This window comes from Fusarium sambucinum, chromosome IV (assembly GCF_050947815.1).
Source record: "Fusarium sambucinum isolate potato_lamoka chromosome IV, whole genome shotgun sequence".
Taxonomy (NCBI): Eukaryota; Fungi; Ascomycota; class Sordariomycetes; order Hypocreales; family Nectriaceae; genus Fusarium; species Fusarium sambucinum.
Window position 1 is genome coordinate 647,674 of NC_139291.1, and position 21,358 is coordinate 669,031.

Sequence of the window (21,358 nt, forward strand, 5' to 3'; positions counted from 1 at the left end):
CGGCAATGTGCCCAATGTCTATCTATGCACAAGATTCTAAAACCGCCAGACTATAGCACGATCTGGACAGTCTTGGACATGCTAGGAACGCCCTGGGCATTCATGACAAAGAGATAGTAGTATCCAGGCAACAAGATACCGTTGTCGCTGGGCAGCTTGACGGAGTAATCGTTGCCCTTGACAGAGAAGTTGGTCAGGGGAACACGTCGCTGGTCACTGTTGACAGAGTGTGTGACACTGCCCATGCGAACAAGAGACATGGTGACCTTGCCAGAACTGTTAGTAACCTTGAACTTGAGGGTACTGCCAGCCTTGACACCCTTCTGGACAAGACCAGAGATGAGAGGTCGGGTAGCGAGAGAGCCGTCCTTGTTGAAAAGGTAAGGAGGCTGGAAGATCTCTCCGTCGGCGTGATCAGCAGTCTTGTCGCAGCCAGCAGTAGAACCACCAATCTTGTTGACGTAGCAGAGACCACCACCGCCGATGAAAACAGTGGCATCGGGGAGCAGAATGGAAACAGAGTGGTAGTTGCGAGGAACGGCGTGAGGAGCAAGCTGGGTCCACTTGTTGGTAGCAGGGTTGTACAGCTCAGGAACAAGGATACCATCAGTGTTGGTGAAGACCATGGCCCTGCGCTGACCACCGGTGACAAGGACAGTTCCGTCAGGAAGGACAGCAGCGTTGCCAAAGCCACGGGGGAAAGCCATGTCGGCGATACGCTTAACGGAAGCAGGCTTGTAAGCCTCTCCGATGGTGGTGATGTGGGCGTGCTTGTTGGCGTCTGAGTTGGTGTAGTCTGCGGCACCACCAGCAGTCAGAATCTTTCCATTGAGAGCATCGTACATGGCAAAGACACCACACATGGCGTTGACGTCATCACGCTTGCCGGAAAGACGGACGGATCCCTTTTGCTTGGTGCTATACCAGTGCTGAGTAGTGCTGGGTCCGGCCTGGAAGACACTGCCCTTCTTCCATCCGAAGAGCCAGGCGTGGTTATCCTCACGCCAGATACCCTCATGGTCGGTGGTAAGCATGGGCTTGACATCAGCTCCAGTGAGCATGGTCCATTTGTTGGTCTTGGGGTCGTAGACCTCACCGTTCTTGCCCTGGCGGGGACCGGAGTAGGCTCCTCCGATGGTGAAGATACGGCCGTCTGACAGAATAGTGGAGGTCTGGTAACCACGAGGCATCTTCATGTCAGGTCCTCGGGTGAAAGAGTTGTCCTTGGGGTTGTAAAAGGTGACAGCCTCAGCATCGGAGCCACCCTGAATAATGATACGACCATCGCCAAGCTGGCTCATACCAGGGCAGAACATGTCGTGATGAGTGTCAGCGACCTCGCGCTGAGCAACAGCTCCGGTGGGGAGATCGATAGCCCCGAATTGAGTACGGCCCGAGGCACCACCGAACGCATCAGCGCCCCAAGAAGAGAAAAAGAGAAGCTGCTGAGACTGAGGGAACTGGGGAACGACGTAGGCAGCGACGGGAATAACGGGAAGACGAATGATGTCGGACCAGCGACCCTGGGTAGCGGGCTTGACGGCTGAAGGAAGTTGAACGACGCTGAATCGCTTGCTCTGAACCCAGAAGAGAGAGGCGTTGGGCTCAGCAGCCTTGATGTGGCAGACCTTGCCCTCGTTATCATAGACAGCCTTCTTGCAGGTGTTGATCTTGGAGCACTGATCAGCACAAGCAGCAAGGGAAGCAACATTCTTGATCTGTCGGGCAGAAGCACCAACAAAGTCAGTGCTGTAGCAGACGTTGAAAGTCTTGCCCTTGCCCTTGAGAGCGCGGTACTGATGACCTCCAGTGGGGCAAGTCGAGATGAATCGTCCCTCGTCGACGTTGGTGAGAGTAATAGCGTCAAAGTTATTGTCCTTTTCCCAGTTCATGCTATCAGCGTTGTTCTCGTCCTTGATATGGCAGATGCGACCCTTCTTGTCGTAGACGGCCTTGACGCATCGAGGGTCCTGGTTGCAAATCTGGGCGCAAGCGTTGGTGTTTCGGACATCCCTGGTAACCTTGAGACTACCTCCACCATTCCTGTAGTCGGTGTTTTTGCAGATAGAGTAGCCAGCGCCAGACTGGGCAGTCCAGGTAGCTTCCTTTGTAGGACACTTGGTCAAAGCGGCGGAAGCGAAGGGAGAAAGTAAGAGGGCTCCGAGAGCCATAGAGTTGAAGTAAACCATGATTAGGTATATAGTTGATTGTTTTGAGAACGAGTGTGTTGTGGTTATTTGTTGTGGTTGGTTAAATGAGAGATTCCGTGTCCATTAGTTTAAATTAGTTGAATAAAAATACGAACGATGGTATTAGAATTGAAACAAAAAACAATAAGAAAAAAACGAATGAATTACTCGTAAAGAAACCGAGTATAGAGAGGGAGAGGATATCCTGTCTGTCACCAAAAAGTTGGCCGGCGGGAGGGTTTTATGTTTTGAGAAATAGCGGCTCCCTCTGTAAAGTTTTCAAGGGTCACGATCTGGAATACCTAAGTTTAGACACACAGGCCTCTCGTTGTATGGATGGAATATCACTTCCAGTATCGTGCACCGTTTTCCCCTGTCCCTTTCTGGTGGAACTTTGCAGTACCTGACACTCGCTAACCCGATTAAACCAAACCAGGCGCTCCCGGTATCCACGCCAAGACAGATTGTCAGGGGTGAAGACGAGCTAGAATACCACTCAGACGGCTGTAATTCTTAATTATCGGCGCATAAGGATGAGTTTGTTATTACTAACGGATCAGATATAGCCAAGCTATAAGATACGTGATAGTTCCCGTTGAGGTTACTCGTGAAAAGGGAATACATGGTTGATAAGAAAAAGGGTTCGACGCTTTGACGTGGTTATCGTCGTCTAGTTCTGAGCACGGTCCCTGAAGTTCATCTGCCATTGCATGAGCTACGATATCCAGTCTTTAGACTTTATATAGCCAGTTCCATATAGAGATACCAAGACATCTAGTCAGGTCCAATACAACGGTAAATGTACTCGTCATGCATTTAACTACTTGGCAATGCATTACAACGGCGCGTAAGACTGGATGTATGGAGTTTATAAACATTATTCCCATTTTTGATAGCTCGGATTTTATGGTTCTTTGCCTCACCTCAGCGCTAAAACATCTACTTTTCTCAGCTTCTGGATCTGGAATTGTTATTTCCCGTCAAAGACCGTCGGGAAAATGCGTGCTTGAAAGTCAAAATCGTACCGGACGAGAACCCCCGGTGTCTTGGTACAGGGGTTAGAATGGAATCTGGTGGGGCTAATGACACACTCTGGTCCCCTTTTCTTTTTACGTCACGGGAGATCTTATTGCCGTTACAGGGTAGCTTCGGTTCAACAGACAACAGTAGATAAAGTTAGAAAAGCAATTACTCAAATGGATACCATTCCGTAGGGGTCGACTGAATCTTTAAGAGGTAGTAGTCTTGAAGGGCGGACGCAAGCAAAGGACTAAATCATTGGATGGTTTTACACGATTTGTAAAGTCCAAAACTGACTTTTTCCCTATTCTGAAGTTTGATTTCACGTTGTACGGTTCAAGGAGAAACCTTATTCTCAAAAAAAAAAGCATAAAAACACTGCTAAGCAGCCCACGTCTTCTTCCTTTAGCACAACCTACGAAATACCGAGACAACAGTCTGCCGGGTTGTGAAGAGGAGGATGTGTGGGTTATATAAGGTTTTAGTTACTTAGTCAAGACTTCATCTGAAAGGAAACACGTGACCCATGGAAGAGAGATCACGTGACTCTCACGCCACAAGGAGTGATTGTTAGCCTGTGTGGGTCTTGTGCCTCAGACCTACACAGAGCCTTGTCAGGCCGCTCCTACAGGGATCCTAGCTTAGCTTCTAATCAATACACACACTCACACCAAAAGTGATCTCATAGTAATCTAATCGTATGTAGGACTAATCATAGTGTTGTTTCAAGCAGGCCATTCATCCCTGTTGGCTACCCTACATCTGTTACGTCAGCATAGGCAGCACCTCCATTTATAGGCCGTAATCCTGAGCTCACCTTGTTCCAAACTAAACATCAACCAGCAAGAAAAATGTCATCACAAGAGGAACAGCTTTCGCCGCAAGAACGACAAAAGCGAATGCAGGCAGAGCAATATGCTAAGCAGGTCGCGGTTCGGGATGCGCAACTAGCCAAGTTGAAACAACAAGCCGAACAGGCCGCACAACGCAGTTATGGCATTCCCAATGCCACCGGCTTGTTAGCTTACCCTCCACCTCCCACTCAGACAATCTCACCACAAGGAAATGAGAGCAATGTGCTTTCGGCCGAAGAACAACAAAGAAGGTGGCTGCTACTGCAAGCAACACGTCCTGAGTCCATGTCGCCAGAGCAACTGCAACAAGCCAAGATGCGACAACTGGCAGCACAACGCGGACAGCAGATGGCGGGGATGGGATACCAACAGATGGGCGACGGAATTCTCAACAATGTTCCCAGCGACGTAATGATTCGCATGGGACTAGACGTCGATGTACCAGATCTTGTTAACTTTCGGTCTGCCTGCCGGGAGGGTGACTTGTCTACTGTCGAGTCAATAGTTTCCTCTCAATCTCGCTCACCACTCTATCTTCAGAAAGGATTAGACGACGCCGTAAAACACGGCAAAGTCGAAGTTTCACGTTTCATTCTACAGTCTGGAGCACCCATGACACGAGCAACACCAGCAGCCATCCTCAGAGCTCCAGCAGACAAACAGGTTGCCTTATTCCAGGTCCTTATGGAGCACGGCTGGACAGTCAATACTCCCGACAGCCTCCTCCCAGAAATCTTTAGAAGTAACAATGAGCCACTGTTCGATTGGTTTCTGGAACAAGGCGCAGATCCCAACATTGCCGGGCCTCAAAATGATCAACGACAAACTCTCAGGCTGGCAGCCTCTCAGGGCACTGTTCAAGCAGTGCAGAAGCTTCTAAATGCTGGAGCTCAGATGGCCAGTTCGGGGCTGTATTGGGCTGCGGGCGCCTGCCCTCCAGGCTCAGTTCCCACGGTCAGACGTGTTGAACCGAGCGCGGACTTTGACAAGTCGAGAATACCTGTCATGGAGCTGTTACTGGAGAGTGGGGGTGACGTCAACCACAGACTGGAAACGCGCCATATGGAAGAGCTGTACCCGATTGTCAATGCGGTTAAGGCGGGTGCTGTTGAGAGAGTCAAGTGGCTACTGAGCAAGGGGGCAGATCCTGATTTGAAGGGGCCGTTGGGCAGTGCCAGGGACTGTGCTAAACATGATTCGAGCGATGAAATGAAACAGGTGTTGGGAGTCGAGCAGTAATGCAGATGCAGTGTTACATAGATCTATTACAGGACAATTTATAAAAAGGATTACTCGTATATGCATGAATTCGCTGACGGGATATGTAGGACTCGCAGATTGCAATCATGCGATATTGCGCATGCACTAGATTCAGCCATGATCTGTACAAGAAATTAGCCACGCTACCAGGATAGTGCCGATGTAGCCGCCTGGTGATACACTGATGTTGGGGGCTAAAGACTAAAATTAGGTGTGTTGGCAGTTGATTGAGAAAGGTGTAATGCCAGAACATACTTGACCAAATGTAATTGAAGATGATAAATTGCTTAATTCTTACATTTAAATAGTGTAATCAATTTGTTCAAGTAAAAGACGATCGGATCTCCATGGTAGGCGAAATAAGAGACTTCTTTAATTGTTTCGTTTGCTCAGCCTAGTTTAAGGCTGTGCGAAACCTTGTTCTGAAACACAGAAGGATCAGGCCTAATTACAGGTGGCTGCTAGTGCTACCAACAGTAAGAAATTACAAGGTATAACCAACAAAAGTTAATGTTTATGAAACACAAGGACTCAGCACGGATAGCAGCCAACCCGTCTTGTCTGCCTTACCGTGATTCGGGCTTTACCTGTTCAGGAAATTATAGTTACACCAAAGCTGACATCAGCTGAAGAGTACCTGAAGATCTTGCTAAATTCAGGTACAATGCATGTAGTTCTTATCAGCTCTACTCCTATCATCCCTGCGCAGGCAAAGGAAAGATCAGACAACTGCAATTTACCAACATGAACTCATCAAAGTAGATATATAGTATGCGCTGACGGCCCAATTCAGTTTTCGCCATCCGCGCTCTACTCGGTACAGCTTTTTCTATTCGGAGAATTGCTACGCCTTTCATTCGTTACCAGTCACTCTTTTACGCGCTACAATGCGTGCCACATTCTTTGCCCTGTCGGCGCTGCCATTCTACGCGTTTGCTCAGGATCCTGTTCCTGATGTCGCGCCTGCTGCCTCTGAGTCTATTCCTACCTCTGAGGCTTTCATTCCACCAGTGATTGACACATCCACAGAGGTGCCTGTTGATCTGCACCCTACCAGTAGCGATGCTATTGTTGTCCCCGAGTCAACCACGGAAGCCTTTCATGTGTACCCTGATACAACTACTCAGCAAGACGTTGGCCAAGACACTACTGCCGAAGTACCCCCTGTTCAAGAAACTACGACAGGACTTCCAGTTGTTGTAGACAGTAGCACCTTTCCTGTGCCTGTCATTGATACTACTACTGGCCAGCCTCCTGTCATTGACACCACCCAGCCCGTTGCTCAAGACACTACCACTCAACCCCTCATTCAAGACACGACTACCGACCAGCCTCTTGTCATTGACATCAGTACTGACTCGGCCCCTGTTATCGACACCACTCAGCCTATTATTCAGAGCACAACTACCGGGCAGCCTATCGTTATTGACACAACCTCAGAACAACAACCTCCTGTCCAACCCACGACCTCGGAGCTGCAGCCTCCAAATGCCGATACCACTACATGGCTTCCAGAAGGGAACACCAGCAACCAACCCATCGGCCAGACCCCTGGTTCTCAGGATACCTCAACAGGCCCTGTTGACCAAGACACGACCAGCGAGCAACAACCTCCCATTGACAGCACCACCGCTGGTGTTCCACCTGTTGAGACTACCGCTGAGATCTCATCTGCCGAGACTAGTACTGCCCTACCTGTAGAGACTACTACTCAGCAAGCGCCTGTTCAAGACACTACAACAACAGCTGTTGGGCAACCTGTCGAGACCACCTCTCAAGAAGAAGTCAAGACCACCGAGGAGTCCAAGCCAAGCACCAAGGATGAGGAACCTCCCATCACACAGCCCCCAACCACAACCGCTGTTGCGGCTGCCACAGCCAGCGTTTCCTCCGTTTCCTCTCAGGTAGCCGCTTTGATCCCCATTATCAATAAGTGGACCGAAGATCCTGAGTCTCTTACTGATGAGACGAACAAGGAGGTTGAGGACACACATGACGATATTATCGCTGTGATAGTTGGCCTGGGCGGCAAGCCTGATGTTGGCTGCAACAAAAAGCGAGGTCTCGAAATGAGAAGGCTCAAAAGGCGAGGTCTTCTGGGACCTATTGGCGATGTCATCAACAAGCTCGCTTGTATGGCTCAGGACCTTACCAAAATTTCCAGTAGCATCATCGCTGGAAACGTACCAGCTGTCACTAGCGTTATCCCCCAAGTCAAGAGCCAAAATGAGGACCTGACTGAGGAAGAGGAAAACAAGAGTAATGAGAGCAAGGAGTCTACCAAGAAAGAAACTACCAATGAGTCTACTACCGAGAAACCTACTTCGACAGAGGAGTCTACGACGACCGAAGCTACTACCACAACTACTAGCGATATATCAGTTTGTGCTTCTGGATCCTGCGGTGGTGGCAGTTGTCCTGTAGGACTAGGCAGCGGTGGATCGATGCCAAAATACATGAACAGCATACCTCGCGATGTCAAGTGTCAGGACATTCCCACCACAACGATTGACGGACCTCTCCCTACTGGTCCCATTAGCTTGGGCGATTCTAAGCGTGACAACGTCCTAGAGGCTCGAATGTTCGTTGACGGCGACATGACCCCCAACCCCTTCTACATTGACAGTCTCAGCACGAACCCCGCCACTGTCTGGGATGATCAGAGTGGACTGACCACAGGACACTTTGTTGGCGCACCTCTTGATTTTAGCTGGTCAGCGGCAGGAGTAAACGGTATTTATGGCTGTACCGCTGTGTTGATCGTCTCGAACCTTGGTGTCTATACGTCACATATCTGGGAGGTCCCTGGTTTTCTCGATGCAGCCGATTTGACAACGCCCACATCTGACGAATTCTTTGATACCAACGTTGTCAAAGTCCTTCGCGATGGCACCCTAGACGCCACTACTGCAACTGGAGTCAGGAGTCTTGTTGGCACAGAAGATGCCCCAGGCCCCCTTCACTCCCAATTCGAACCCCATGTCTTTGTTGTCACCCCTTTCAGCAATGTTCAGAATGGCGCGAACCCTTCATTGTATCGCTATGAAGCTCGAGCGAACCAATTGTCCAGCCAAGTCACTGGTATGATTCCCGGGGCCATTGCTGGAGGAGTTTTCGGATATATGCCCATCAACCAATTCGCATCAACAGGTGGAGGCTACTTTGGTCGCACTATCGTCGAGTTTGACATGCTTGATGGTCTCATCGCTAGTCCACAGGACCCTAATAAATTCCAGGCCCTTGGACGATGGAGATTTTGGGTCGAGGATCATCTTTGGGCTACACACAGCTTCAACGTTTATGATGATTTCTTCGACTATGCGGGTGCTGAAGCAGGCGTGCCTTCTAATGGAAATAAGAGACGTGCTGAAGATGATGCTGCCCACCAGTGCTTGGTCCGTGGCGACTCTACCGCAACTACATTAGCTGCCTCTTCCACAGATAAGACTACCACTTCTGATGCCTCTTCCACAGAGGAGGCCGCTACTACGTCTGATGCCACTTCCGCTGCCGAGACTTCAGCAGACTCCACTACTGATGGAAAGACAACGGAGACTGCCGGAACAACTACTACTGAGGACAAGACAGCTGAGGCTACAACTACGTTTTCTGACACTTTGCTGCCAACCTCTACACTCAGCACTCTTATCACCACTACTAGAGCCTCGTCAGATGCCGTTACATCAGGTGTCACAAGTGACGCATCAACAACTAGCGAGGAAGTACGGACCTACTACCCTTGTGTCATCTACGGCGGCCCTCGCGTCAGCAAGCCATACTGCCAGTGCGAGACCACCGTCTCCGGCAAGCAATATGTCGCTACAGCTCCTCTGATCGACAACAGCTGCGCGGACTACACCTCTTATCCCTCCCCAGTTGTCCCCATCACCGATGCCCCAGTTACCCAAGCTCCCATCCAAACCCCTTACACTACCACCAACGATGGCACTGTCTTGGTCTACTCAGCCTACACGCTCGAGTACATGAAGGTGTACACTATTCAAGTAACGGCAACTCGTGGCTACGGCGAACCCTCGACCGTTTCCACCCCTCTACCTAGTCAAACTGCTGTTGATAACGACGGCAACGGGCAGTGCGGAACGAGCGACAGTTTATCTAAGCACGGCTTCGGTGATGCTTGTGACAGAGCCATCAATGAATTCGATAACGATACTGTGTACACAGGCTACACTACCCGGTACAGTCGATTGTCAAAGGGTCTCCTTATGGCTGCCTCATTCGGCCAAGCTGCTTGTATTGCCAAGTTTGAGTGTGACGACTATGGTATTGGTATGAAGGGAAGTGATATCATTGCAGCTCGGGAAAAAGCTAAGAAGGATGATGGTATTTGGATCTGTGGACATATCCGTCTGTCGAACTCGTGTAGTGTCGTTATGGGTTACTGCACAGACTGCGACAACAAAGGTTAGATAGGATACATCACCTAGCATTTCATAAGAATTATTGTACGAATCGTGCGAACGCTGGTGAAATTCGGCACAGATGCAGCGCCTATGCGTTGATGGTTGTGTGTAACTCGGATGTACTGAAGTCTACAACTGGAATGGGACAACTTTAGCAACAAGACTACTTGAGATAAAGACTTATTTGACCATGTCGATAATTTTAGTCGACACTGAAGCAATATTATGGAGTTTAAAAGTTGCTCTCTACGGAAGCCTTGTGGTGTAAACCATCATCATCGTTGACAAATGGCAGGTTTCTCAGACGAATTCGGCGCGACATGGATCGATCGACATTGAAACCAGAAAAAAAAAACAAGGTGTACTATCCCTAGTGTTAGAATAAAAATATTCCACGCTGTTTGGCGTTTGCTACTTCGATAACATCGTTGTCAGATTATTGTGCCGTATGCCGAGCAAACTCGTCATTCATACCAGTCAGCCCCATGATTATCAGCGTTTCTTTACGAACAGTCTTTGCTGGTTCGTATTAAAGTGGTTTCTGGGGAATGTACTTAAATATTGAACGGTAATAATTAAGTGGCGTATTCTAGATTGATATAGATATAACGCCTTTTACCCAAGCCTTTTGAAGTAAATAATTAGATCCAACGGAGATAATAGAATGGCAACTTCTTATATCAGTGCTTTCTGTCCCCCAGAGTATGTCTGGAACGATGGCGCCAAGCCATGTCGAGCGCTATTATCTTCGAGAACAATCTTGTCAGCCTCCCGCTGCATTAAGTTTAAGTTAGTCGTGACAGAAACCTCAGCCTGCTGGAATATCAATGAGGTTTAGAATTTGCAATAATCTAGTTTATCGTATAATTGAATCAAAATCTGTATTTACCTTCTAGCTCGATTCTCTCGTTGCATTTCATCCCAATTAAAGTCGGGCAACTATGATCTACCCCGTATAGAAACCACCAAGAGCCCAGCTGTTCTGAACAGTGTCTGATGTCTCATTCCGGACGCCACATAATCTTAATGCCGACGAGATGCAACGATTGGAATGAATTACATCTCGCCCTAAGCTGGTTCCGGATATAGAGCGGCCGAGCAGATCCGTCAATCTCTTCTCTACATAAGACAATATTCCTAACCAAGTCCGCGACTGCTTTACTTTGAAAGATCTGATCCGCACATCTGGTATCTCTAAAGTTAGAGAATGTGAGCTATTAAGGTCGAGCTCCGTAAACAACGAGACTACCAGCGCAAACAGAAAGAGGTTGGTTCAATGAGGACCTCTCACGCAATCGTACGCTCTACACTCGTATTTCCATGCTTCATCCGAATTAATCATTTTCTAGGCTATTGAATCAACACTCCTGGGGTTGTCACTCATCATTTTTATCCTTCGATGCTGGGTCCGCGTTTTTTATAACAGAAAAAGTCTTTCAATCTGTGAATTCTTTACTTGTCTGGGATGGATTTTTGCCTTGGGGTGGTTTATTACCTCGACCCTGTCTATGCTCACCCTGAAAAACAATTCTGCAATTGACTCAGACAACTTTGTTCACAGTGTGCCATACTTGAAGGTATGCGAAGAGAAGATACGAAATTCTGCAATACTGACTGGCGTTTTGAGACTGTCTTTGTAGCCGAGTATTTTTTTGACATAGGTGTCTACTGGCCAAAGTTCTCTATCCTTTCGTTCTATTGGTATCTGATCCCAGAAGTCTTTAGATCCTTGAGAATAGGGCTAAGTCTGGCGACAGCATATGTAATATGTTGTTTCCTTACGTCCGTTCTCATGGACACTCTAATCGCCGGACTGCCCATATCAAACAACTGGTAACACCTCCGGTAAACCTCTGTCGATAGTTTGCTAACAATCTGCCAGGGTGATCTCGAAGCAGATAGCCTCGGCTTGGTTCTCCTACCCTAACTTCATCACGCAGTGGTGCTTGAATTTCTCTTCGGATTTGCTGCGTAAGAAATTAGGCGGGCCCGTTGAAAAAAAAACCATGACTTCAAAGACTGACTGTTATGCAGTGTTTTTCTTTCCATTCTTTATTCTCAAGCACTTGACATTGCGCCGGGAGCAAAAGTTCGGCCTTGTTGGCATATTCTCCTTGGGTGCAATTACAATAAGCGTCAGCCTTACACGCTTTCTTTTGAGCGTTATAGCTTCTTATCAGCTCGATTACCCAACAGGGAGTAGGTTTCTTCTATGCCCCCCACTCCTTTTATAAGCAGGCAATCTTTTGAGCAAACAAGACGATATGAACTAACCTGGGATTCAGACACACTCTGCACGGCTGAGATAACAACTGCGGTAATTATCGTTTGTCTTCCAGGCCTCAAAAAACTTATTGTGCGATCACAAACACGACCTAATATAACTGAGCAAGGTTGTAATTCGTTTCAGTCAAAGTCGGGATATTCATACAGCAGCCGCGAACCCAAGTCGTCGCGGTCAGAATCACAAGGCTATGCAAAGTATGGTGTCACAAATGACGAGATTGGACTGGATCCTCGTACTCACGAGCTACAAAGTCACGGCCTACTGCCTTCTAAATCAGACTCCGAGGGAAAAAATCCTCAAAATACAGGAAAAGGGCTAGAGATACCCAATGTTGTATATAATCCACCTAAATAACAGACATACCCTATTCTGGCTTAGGAGCGCGTTTGCCTACATTTTGATGATGTCAGTACAATTCTTTTCTGAACCGGACTAGCTCCGATTAGACGGAACGGTTAACCGCTATTAGCCGAGGAGAGTTCCCCGACTACCGAGGCCGATCCTCGGAGTTTTCTATTACAAACCCAATTTGATCTCACTATCCAACCTTTCATCAACATCACAACCATGTCTCTATCCAAGATGCGCTTTACTCAGAGACAAATTGGTCTTGCCACAAGTCTCTGCTCTAGACAGTACTCGACAAGTCAAGCACTTCCTTCCCGATGGTTTGCTGATCTGCAGGCTCAACTAAAGGAGCTGTCAACTAACCAATATCCCAAAGAATGCACCGAGCAAGCGCAAAAGTTGAACGACTTTGCTAATGAAAACTGGCTTGAACTACTAGCAGGTCAACAAGGGTTTCTTACTGATAAGAAATGGCGAGGTATCGATAATCACCAGTTGCTTTGGGGTGACATGGTGAGTTATGCACCCTACTGTACAGAGACTTATCCTGACCACATGAATTAAATAGGACAGTATGGTGAGCAATCCTCTAAAGATTCCTCTGCGACTCAGCTAAACAGTTCAGGGTATGTATGCGTCTGCTCCTCTGTCAACTCTGTCTCACATCTGATAGGACACGTGAATAACATCATGTACAACAAATACGCCGAAACGGGACGAGTAAAATTCATCCACAACCAAAGCGAAGACGCGACAGAAGAAGAAAAGCCACAATGGCTAGACCTTCCCACACCGAGAGGTCTTGGTCTCATTCTAAGAAGTATCACAACCGAATACAAATTTGTATGTTTATATGGCAGTCTCACATGACTAAACTAACTTTCACTCCAGCCTTTGGAATTTCCGGACCGTATCAGTGTCTTCTACAAGTTGCTCGAGGCACCAACATACGAGTCAACGTCACTCAAGAAGGAAGCCTGGATTCTGTCAGAGACCCACCGACGTCTGGCAGCCAAATGTATCGAGGACACCGCTATCTACGACTACAGAATCGCAAAGAAGTCTGTTCTCAAGCCATTCATGGTTGAAAAGTTCCAAAAGACATTCAAGTTGCAGCAAGAGCGTCAGAAGAAGTATACTGAGGAGGCGAACAAGCTTATCAAGGCGGTTGAGGAACTCAAGACGAAGTATCAGTAAACTTATCGTTTAGCGCAGAGAGGCTGTCGCGTATTCTGACCATCTAACGATACTGGGAAGGATAGAAAGTCAAATGGGGACGGGATACGTCATTTTGTTGCCTGTTGCCGAGGTCGATATAATGGGTCTGTTATCCTTAGAGTAGATGTCATAAGATAGACCATCTCTACACATACCTACAATACATTATTGCATCTATGGGACCATTGGGTTTGACCTCCGACATGACATTTCATTTCAAGACAGATTTGGATTAATTTCGCTATTGATAACTTGCCCTCCCTTGCATGGTTAGCCTCTCCCCAACAGCCGGTAGCCCGAGACACAAATCTCGAGGTGGCTAAAACGTGCAACCATCATCCCCCAAAGATGACAGTCCAACATTTTTAGCTCGAACTAACCCGGGAGGAAACCTGCAAAAAACCCATATTAGCAGACACACTAAACCTTTACGACGAACCAATCTCCAGAAACTAGTTCTGGTGGCTTTATTAGAGGCGGGGTAGTGTCAATCGTTATTCAATTATTTAATGACCCTTTCTCTACTTTTTATTTTCTGTCAACAATTTTGTTACACATCTCGACATGATTTGGCGGGCAGAAACGTACAATGTCTGAACATGGCGAGTGGCCTTCAAGTCCAGCTAAAATCGCCCTCGAGGCTTGGTCGCAGGGTTGTATGATTGGTGCTTTGATCATCATGATTGGTATCACCGTTATTAATATGAGGCGTGGCGTTGTGCTCCACAAACTCATTTTAATTGAGGTCAGTATGTCGACCTGCTGTCAATATGGCTTCGTCTCACCAATCGATTAGCTACTGTTTGCCATGCCGAACGGCTTCTTTATGTTCTTCGAACCTCCGGTCTGGGGGTGGTACCTCTCATCGACAGTCATCCTCCTCATTATATCGTGGAATCTACATAATGTCATCTCATGGCTGAAGAACAAACCCTTTCTCTCGAGACGATACAACGCCATTTATATCGGCACCATTGTACTCGTCCAGCCTTATTGGGTACTCGAGATTTATGCCAATTTTACCTACTTTAATCCTCCTTATACTCGGTTCTTTTCTTCATCTAGACCTCTGGAGGCACTCTGTCGGTTTGTAACCCGTTCGACTGTATCGACGACTAGTGTGCTGATAACCGAGACAGTGACCCGTGGTGGATATTCACAGCCCTGAATCTATTCTGGAACATCAAGTACCGATACGAATTTAAATACATCGAACTCATTCGCATCTCGCCTCGATTCGCCGTCCTACTATTAAGCATGTCTCTCAGCATCATCTTCATCATCATCGATCTATTCGCCGTCACGTCTGTACTTGATATCGGGTACATTAACCCGTTTTGGAAATTTGCCTTTATCTTTAAATGCTTCACGGATACGATTATCCTCGACGACTTCAAGACAGCGCTCGATAAGCTAAGCCGGTACAAGATGGAACAAAATCATCCGCTACCTTTCAGCAGACCCGGGAGTCAAACGAATATTGAACAGCCGAGATCCAGCCTTGCCGACTTTGCTGTCATCTGTCCAGTGGAAAGTTCAGCGGTTGTGACAGTGGAACATCTGGAGAGAGCGCATGGCAATTCAATATCTAGTCCGCCTAGGGCTATGAGAGCCTCACAGACAGGACTTGGAGGGAGACCTTATTAACTTAACAATTGAAAAGCATTAACTGGTTAAAAGTAACCTATGTTTCTAAACAATGTCCCCTACCAACCGCTGTAGACCTGGCTGTGTAAATCATGAAGATCACACACACAGTGGAGTTGATGCTGTTAGTATATCGGCCCGGCTGAGGCTGCGCTGAAAATTGGACAGTAATGGAGTGGAATTAATATGCTTATAGAGTAAAAGAATTTTATAAGCATATTAGTTACTGAAGCGAAGACCGTGCGAAGATATATATATATTATATCGCCTACCATCTTTCTTCATTCTCTTTTACTCAACTCCACACTTTCCCATCATTTTTAATTCTAAGCTTGTTAGAAACACATCCCTCGTCAACCATACCGTCATTACCAATCTTGCCAAGATGTCTGATGTCATCAATCAGATGATAGACTACGTTTGGGGTATCCCACGAGGAACCAAGGTCGAACCTGGAGGGAGAAAGAACCCCGACAATCACCAACACTACCGTAAATGGGGCTTTACTATCTACCGCACCTACTATGGCAAGAAATCCGACGAGAATTGGCAATCACTTCTCTACTCTTTGCGGCATCAGACCAAACTTGCATTTGGTACATACGAAGACGACGAGGAAACAGACGAAGATGATAGACGAAAGATCCAGGAGTTATTCCATCTTGATACCCGAGAAGATCCCTCGGTACTAGATGGACTCGATGTCCGTGGCCTCCGGGAATTCTGCAACGCCGAAAGGCTCAAGGAGACTGAAGTCATACAGAGAGGAAATATGAAGCTCCGCGTGAGCACAAGGCCTAGGGAGGGTCAAGCCATGGCAGACTTCCTCTTTAACTTCGTTTTGCTTGCTGATGAAGCGATCTTGAAGGATATAGAAAGAGACGAATTTGTTGTCAAGGCTGTCTCGTTGCTATGGGATAACGACTCGGGATGGGAATGGATGAGAATCCCGACAGGCTATCTGTTAGACCTGTGGATGTTCCTCATGTGGCACGATGACCGAACGGAGTACTGTTTTGACTTCCGTGGATCTGAAGAAAATCTCGAGAACCACATCTGGTGGGATACGCAAGTTGATGGTACGGGAGAATGTTCGGAGATTCGTCATTGGCGGCACTATAGTACCCAGAAGGAATTTATGTACCAGGATCAACTGCCGGGTGTCTTGGATGCATTGATGGAAGAGGCTGAAATGCGTTCCTCGTCGATACGGTAACGGGTGGTAACAGATAGTCGGCTACCTTCTCGTACTTGGGCCTCCTTTCGACTTTTTCCACCATGTTTTTCATCTCGTGAAGTATGTCGCTGATGTATTGTGGACGGCATAGAATAGATAGTTCATCCACTGCTCTAAGCTATGTTCACATTGGTATTATTTTGGTTTATGACAAACACTTCCACTACTTTATTTTGGGGGCGTCAGATTTAAGCGGGCTTTTGATGAGAAGCCCGGACTCGTATCATCGGCCTATTGGAAACGTGCGACTAGGGCGGGGAAATTGTTCATGGGTTATGCTGACATGACTATTCCACTTCTCTCGCTTTGAGGCAATTCTCCCAAGATCACTATCTAGCGATGGAATAAACTTTACTGTCATTTGTGGGAACTATTGGCGCGAAAATGGCAATAACTCAACTTTTGAAGACTCTCCAGGCTGATAATGTTCGTTTCTCTCATGACTTGATGGCAAAGATGCCAGGACAATGTCTGACTTCAACAGGGCCTTCAGATGGACCTTCTTGTCGAGCAAGACTCAGAAAAATACTCAGCAGTTACTACTTTTGACGGAAAGCCAGGAACGGAACCATTCTTAGTTCCTCCGCACTGGCACAAGGTTACTTGTCTCACGAATGAACTATGACAAGCCTCTATACTAATCCTGCAAACAGTATCACGATGAATACATCACTGTTCTGGAAGGTCGCATGACCATGATACTTGATGGGAATGAGACAATCTTGACTCCAGAGGCCGGATCTATGTTTATTCCTCGCAGGGCTGTTCACAGCTTCCGCGGATTCCATGGCGAGAAGACTGTATTTGAAGAAAGGAATCAACCATCGGGTATTTACAAGGCACTGTCAGTTTATCCATCCTTGCCCCAGCATTGCCAGCTTTATCATGAACCGCGTTACTCGAAACTGAAACTATTACTAAGCGATGACTAGGTTCTTCAACGATGTGTTCCAGATGGGAACGCCTCCGAACTTTTGGCTGGCGGTTAGGTCGGCCATTGACGGTGATCTATATGCCCGTTTGCCGCTTAATAGCAGATTTATCGATGAATTGGCAAGTCCCACTATGAATTAAAACCTAGCCTGCTCTTACTAACAGGTTTTTATAGTTCATTATAGTATTTGGGACTGTAGCGAGGTTATTTGCTCCTGCAAAACCCAAGACTCTCTAAAACACTCTGGTACTATTATTTATGTGTGTATAAAGATGATCGTGGTAGTTTGAATAAGATTGAGGATTTCCGTTTCAATTTCAACTGCAGCTGGTCCTATAAAATCGATACCAACTTATCGTCAGGCTAAGCTCTAGCGACTATAATTCACGCCACTTCTTTCCATCCTCGCATGTGGCTGGATGTAAGTGTGGACATCACCAGCCCCACACAGACACGATAGACAATCGTTGCAACGCCACACGCAACATACTCATTGTGATGCTAACGAGTCTAGTCCAAGGAAGGCAATCCTGCACACGACCATGCAAGACGGCCGCATAAAAGGGACCACGACAAATTCCCCTTTGTGCGGGGCCCTTACGATGAGAAAGCTCAGAATCGCAGAGGTCTAAATGACAGACGCGGCAAGTTCATCACCGCCATAAATGCGTCTTTGCCGTCATGATCGGGGCAACAACGATGCTGCCCCCATTATTTTTAATACTTTTGAATGAGAATCAACAATAGCAAACGACGATTGTGGTATCTTAAACACGAATCGCAATATAGTAGAATCACGTATTTTTCACAAACTGCCATGCTAATGACAGTACTAATATTTATCTACTTTGAACTGAAGCCGCTACTTATTAGATTCAGCAACATGCTTGCTGTGACGCTTAATCATATCCTTCTTACGAGCCCAATTCATGTGGCCAATTTTGCTGAGGCTGTTTCTGTTGCTGCTGCTCCTGTTGAGTGTGGTAATAATCTGCATTCGTCTGCTGTATAGACACTTCTTCTTTGACTATCTTCTTCCGTTTCAAAAACCAGAATGCCAAAGATGCAATAGCTATCCCAACAGCTGCGGCTCCCACGGCGATTCCAGCAATGGCACCATTGGAAAGACTAGACGAAGAAGAGTGGGACGACGAGGTAGTGAATGATGATGAGCTTGGTTCTTCAGTTTGAGAAAGAGGCTCTGTGGTCTTCACATCGTCTGTGGTCGTCGTCGCGTCGTCCATATTGGCCTTCAATTCTGTCGAGACCTGTGAGGTAGGTGAAGTCGTCATTGTCTCCTCTTCCGATGCTTTGACGGCGTTCAGGAGGTCTTTGCGGTTGATGTTGCATCGAACATTGTCTTTCGAAGCCTCGAAGCCCGAGGCGCAACTCGTCAATTTAGGACAACACGCCTCAGATTCGCCTGACATGAGGGTCGTACATGGAACGGAGTTGTCCTCGTCGCAAACCGATTCCTGATCGACGTAACAATTACCGTCCCTCCATTCCTGTCAGCTGTAGTCTAGCAGTATGCGACAACAGATACTCACTCTTCAACACAACACCATCCTTTACCCAAGTGCTTCTCGCAAGACGGGTAACTCTGGGACTCGCGAGTACCTGGGCCTCGGGTTAGAATTTGCGATCGTGGTATTGAAAATGTTACCTACAGCAAAGGGTATTGCTAGGAGCACAGGCTGCATTATGTGAATTGGCTCCAAAGACATCGGAGCATTCGTCACGTCGAGAAATCATGCCTAGGTAAGACACACCATTGTTAGAAGCATGTCGGACGGATCGCATGTGAAATGGGATGTCTGCTTTGCTTGAAACGTGAACAAAAAACAGCGCGAGTGCTGCGATATGGGCCGCGACACGCATGGTGCTTTGCTAGCAAATAAAACCCAAATCACACCTGATGGAAATGGTAGGCTGGCCAATTGCAAGGAAGAGTTGCCAAACACGGCACGGTTTATGAGAACGAATCTGGGCCAAGACGGGTTTAAAGACAACAAACGACCAATTGAAATTTCTTTGCGTAAGTTATAAAGACCGATAAAGGGCCTGGATTGCCTGGGCGTTTGTTGTATAAAGGGGGATCAGCTGAGTTGAAAATTTGCTTTTAGCACATTGTAAAATGACCAATAACGCGTAAAATACAATAACAACAACAACAACCAAGCCACTTTGTAGAATGATTATTGAATAGTCACATAACAACGCTGTCCTTGGTAAAGCTCTGCAAGCTATCTATCTCAGGGGTAAGAAGTCATGAACTAATGCTGTGTAACAGAGCCTTGCGAGAGCCTCGACTACTGTGACATCCAATAAAAAGGAAAAGAAAAACGAGACCAACAAGACGAACCCCTGAAGTAGCAAATTGATACTTAGCCTTGCCATCTGGTGGCTTCACGCTTAGACAAGCCTGATCAGTAATTGGTTCGGCTTCTTTGCCAAGGTATCCCGAGCCTCCCTGCTTTACTAATATTGCACCCTAAAGCTAGTCTACCAAACTATTGCCCCAGCTGAAAAACAATCTCCACCAAGCCAGTCACTTTAAGCTGAAATGGTCTTCTACTGCATTTCAGCCTCTCACCGTGGGTTTCTGGCGTGAAATCGTGTTATGATAACTGCAAGTAACGACGAACATGAAGCCCGAGCCGCATATGCCGACCCCTGCCACTGAATTCATTGCCTGCAATGGCCCACATGTCTCACTACCTCAATCTTTCCAGTCTTTTATCAAGCTGACTCCAAAGCCAGCCATTTCCACGTCAAACTCGGTCATTAATGAGATTGGCTGTTACTGTCACAGCATGAGCGATATTGTTTCTGACATCAAGAAGTATGCCGAGCTAATTATCCTGGATCTTGCCAATTTTAATGTTATTCCGAACTATCATTTAGCCAGTGGCTCACGCTGCTCACTCACCTGACTCAGGATTTGTCAAACCTGGCGTTGATTGATGCGGGCTACACAATAGGACTTGTAAACCCTGAAGTCGTTGATTATAAATGAGACAGCCGCTGTGTTGGTCTGCCTTGACATGAAAGGTATCCTACCTGACCCCTCATTCGAGGGAAAGGGCTTCTTTTCCCGGGCGAAAACACCACAAATGCGGATCCGATTAATAAACACCAGTTTCTCAATATTGGGAATTATTAGAAAAACTCAAGCGGCCAAGTTATTGACCAATCCATCATGTACCATCGGCTTCGACACCAAAAAGTCTCGACGACCCTGTCATCAAGAGTCTTCCTGACACAGCGAATTTGAATTCGTACAAAAACGTCCTTGGACTTTGCACGCAGTATCCTTTCCCTAACTTCATCCAGGAATTGGTTTGTGAATGCCAACAGGACAGTCCTGACTATGGCTATCAATAATACGATATACGGGAACAATCTCTAATTTAATACCCTCGCTCCCGCGCTGTAACGCATCTCAGCCCTCACTATTCAGGCGTCCAATGACTAGGGTTTCTTCCCTCCTGGCAAAGGCCGTACATACAAATCATGAAATAACACTGACGATATACTGTAGCTTGCTTGGCGTTTTCTCTATAATGAGATTTATAGAATAAGAAATCAGCTGTTGCTGCCCAAGGCTGTTGTCTGATATTCTCACATGACTTATTCCAACCAAAACCGGAATCGACCGATGAATTCTCAACGGGCTAGAAACCTTGGCAGAAGCTCAATCATTATTTAATTGGAGTATATCAGTCAAAAGTGGTAACCCTCGCGAGTCTTTCCAAGGAAAACCCACAACCGTAATACTCGCAATTGGTCGAACCATACCCCTGGAACTTGGCACATTGAATGTGGCAGCGGCACAGCTATGTCAGGGCGCAGCACTTGCTACGCCGTACAAGGCTGAGAACTCAATCAATCCTGAACAGCTATAAATAGTCTGCGTGATCCCCACTATGTTATACTA

At 47.0% G+C, this 21,358-nt stretch overlaps 8 protein-coding genes across 8 annotated transcripts; 6 read left to right on the forward strand and 2 right to left on the reverse strand.

Moving 5' to 3' along the window:
- Window positions 1-50: 50 nt before the first annotated feature.
- Window positions 51-2,189, reverse strand: FSST1_000227 (uncharacterized protein; the record flags this gene model as incomplete). The annotated part of the gene is made up of 1 exon (XM_083228250.1): window positions 51-2,189. The coding sequence occupies one exon, from the start codon at window positions 2,187-2,189 to the stop codon at window positions 51-53; it is 2,139 nt and encodes a 712-aa protein (XP_083090409.1).
- A 1,871-nt stretch (window positions 2,190-4,060) lies between these two features.
- On the forward strand, window positions 4,061-5,302 carry FSST1_000228 (ankyrin repeat-containing domain protein; the record flags this gene model as incomplete). The annotated part of the gene is made up of 1 exon (XM_083228261.1): window positions 4,061-5,302. The coding sequence occupies one exon, from the start codon at window positions 4,061-4,063 to the stop codon at window positions 5,300-5,302; it is 1,242 nt and encodes a 413-aa protein (XP_083090410.1).
- A 908-nt stretch (window positions 5,303-6,210) lies between these two features.
- FSST1_000229 (uncharacterized protein) lies at window positions 6,211-9,753 on the forward strand (the record flags this gene model as incomplete). Its single annotated transcript, XM_083228272.1, has 1 exon — window positions 6,211-9,753. One exon carries the CDS (start codon window positions 6,211-6,213, stop codon window positions 9,751-9,753), a length of 3,543 nt encoding a protein of 1,180 aa, XP_083090411.1.
- Window positions 9,754-12,601: 2,848 nt separating this feature from the next.
- FSST1_000230 (thioesterase-like superfamily-domain-containing protein) lies at window positions 12,602-13,579 on the forward strand (the record flags this gene model as incomplete). Its single annotated transcript, XM_083228284.1, has 3 exons — window positions 12,602-12,895; window positions 12,956-13,225; window positions 13,274-13,579. The coding sequence occupies 3 exons, from the start codon at window positions 12,602-12,604 to the stop codon at window positions 13,577-13,579; spliced, it is 870 nt and encodes a 289-aa protein (XP_083090412.1).
- A 610-nt stretch (window positions 13,580-14,189) lies between these two features.
- FSST1_000231 (uncharacterized protein) lies at window positions 14,190-15,247 on the forward strand (the record flags this gene model as incomplete). Its single annotated transcript, XM_083228295.1, has 3 exons — window positions 14,190-14,345; window positions 14,397-14,686; window positions 14,740-15,247. The coding sequence occupies 3 exons, from the start codon at window positions 14,190-14,192 to the stop codon at window positions 15,245-15,247; spliced, it is 954 nt and encodes a 317-aa protein (XP_083090413.1).
- Window positions 15,248-15,632: 385 nt separating this feature from the next.
- Window positions 15,633-16,463, forward strand: FSST1_000232 (uncharacterized protein; the record flags this gene model as incomplete). The annotated part of the gene is made up of 1 exon (XM_083228306.1): window positions 15,633-16,463. The coding sequence occupies one exon, from the start codon at window positions 15,633-15,635 to the stop codon at window positions 16,461-16,463; it is 831 nt and encodes a 276-aa protein (XP_083090414.1).
- A 405-nt stretch (window positions 16,464-16,868) lies between these two features.
- Window positions 16,869-17,655, forward strand: FSST1_000233 (uncharacterized protein; the record flags this gene model as incomplete). The annotated part of the gene is made up of 5 exons (XM_083228317.1): window positions 16,869-16,910; window positions 16,969-17,082; window positions 17,138-17,328; window positions 17,417-17,537; window positions 17,593-17,655. 5 exons carry the CDS (start codon window positions 16,869-16,871, stop codon window positions 17,653-17,655), a joined length of 531 nt encoding a protein of 176 aa, XP_083090415.1.
- Window positions 17,656-18,332: 677 nt separating this feature from the next.
- Window positions 18,333-19,299, reverse strand: FSST1_000234 (uncharacterized protein; the record flags this gene model as incomplete). Its single annotated transcript, XM_083228328.1, has 3 exons — window positions 18,333-18,918; window positions 18,969-19,038; window positions 19,089-19,299. The coding sequence occupies 3 exons, from the start codon at window positions 19,297-19,299 to the stop codon at window positions 18,333-18,335; spliced, it is 867 nt and encodes a 288-aa protein (XP_083090416.1).
- Window positions 19,300-21,358: the final 2,059 nt, after the last annotated feature.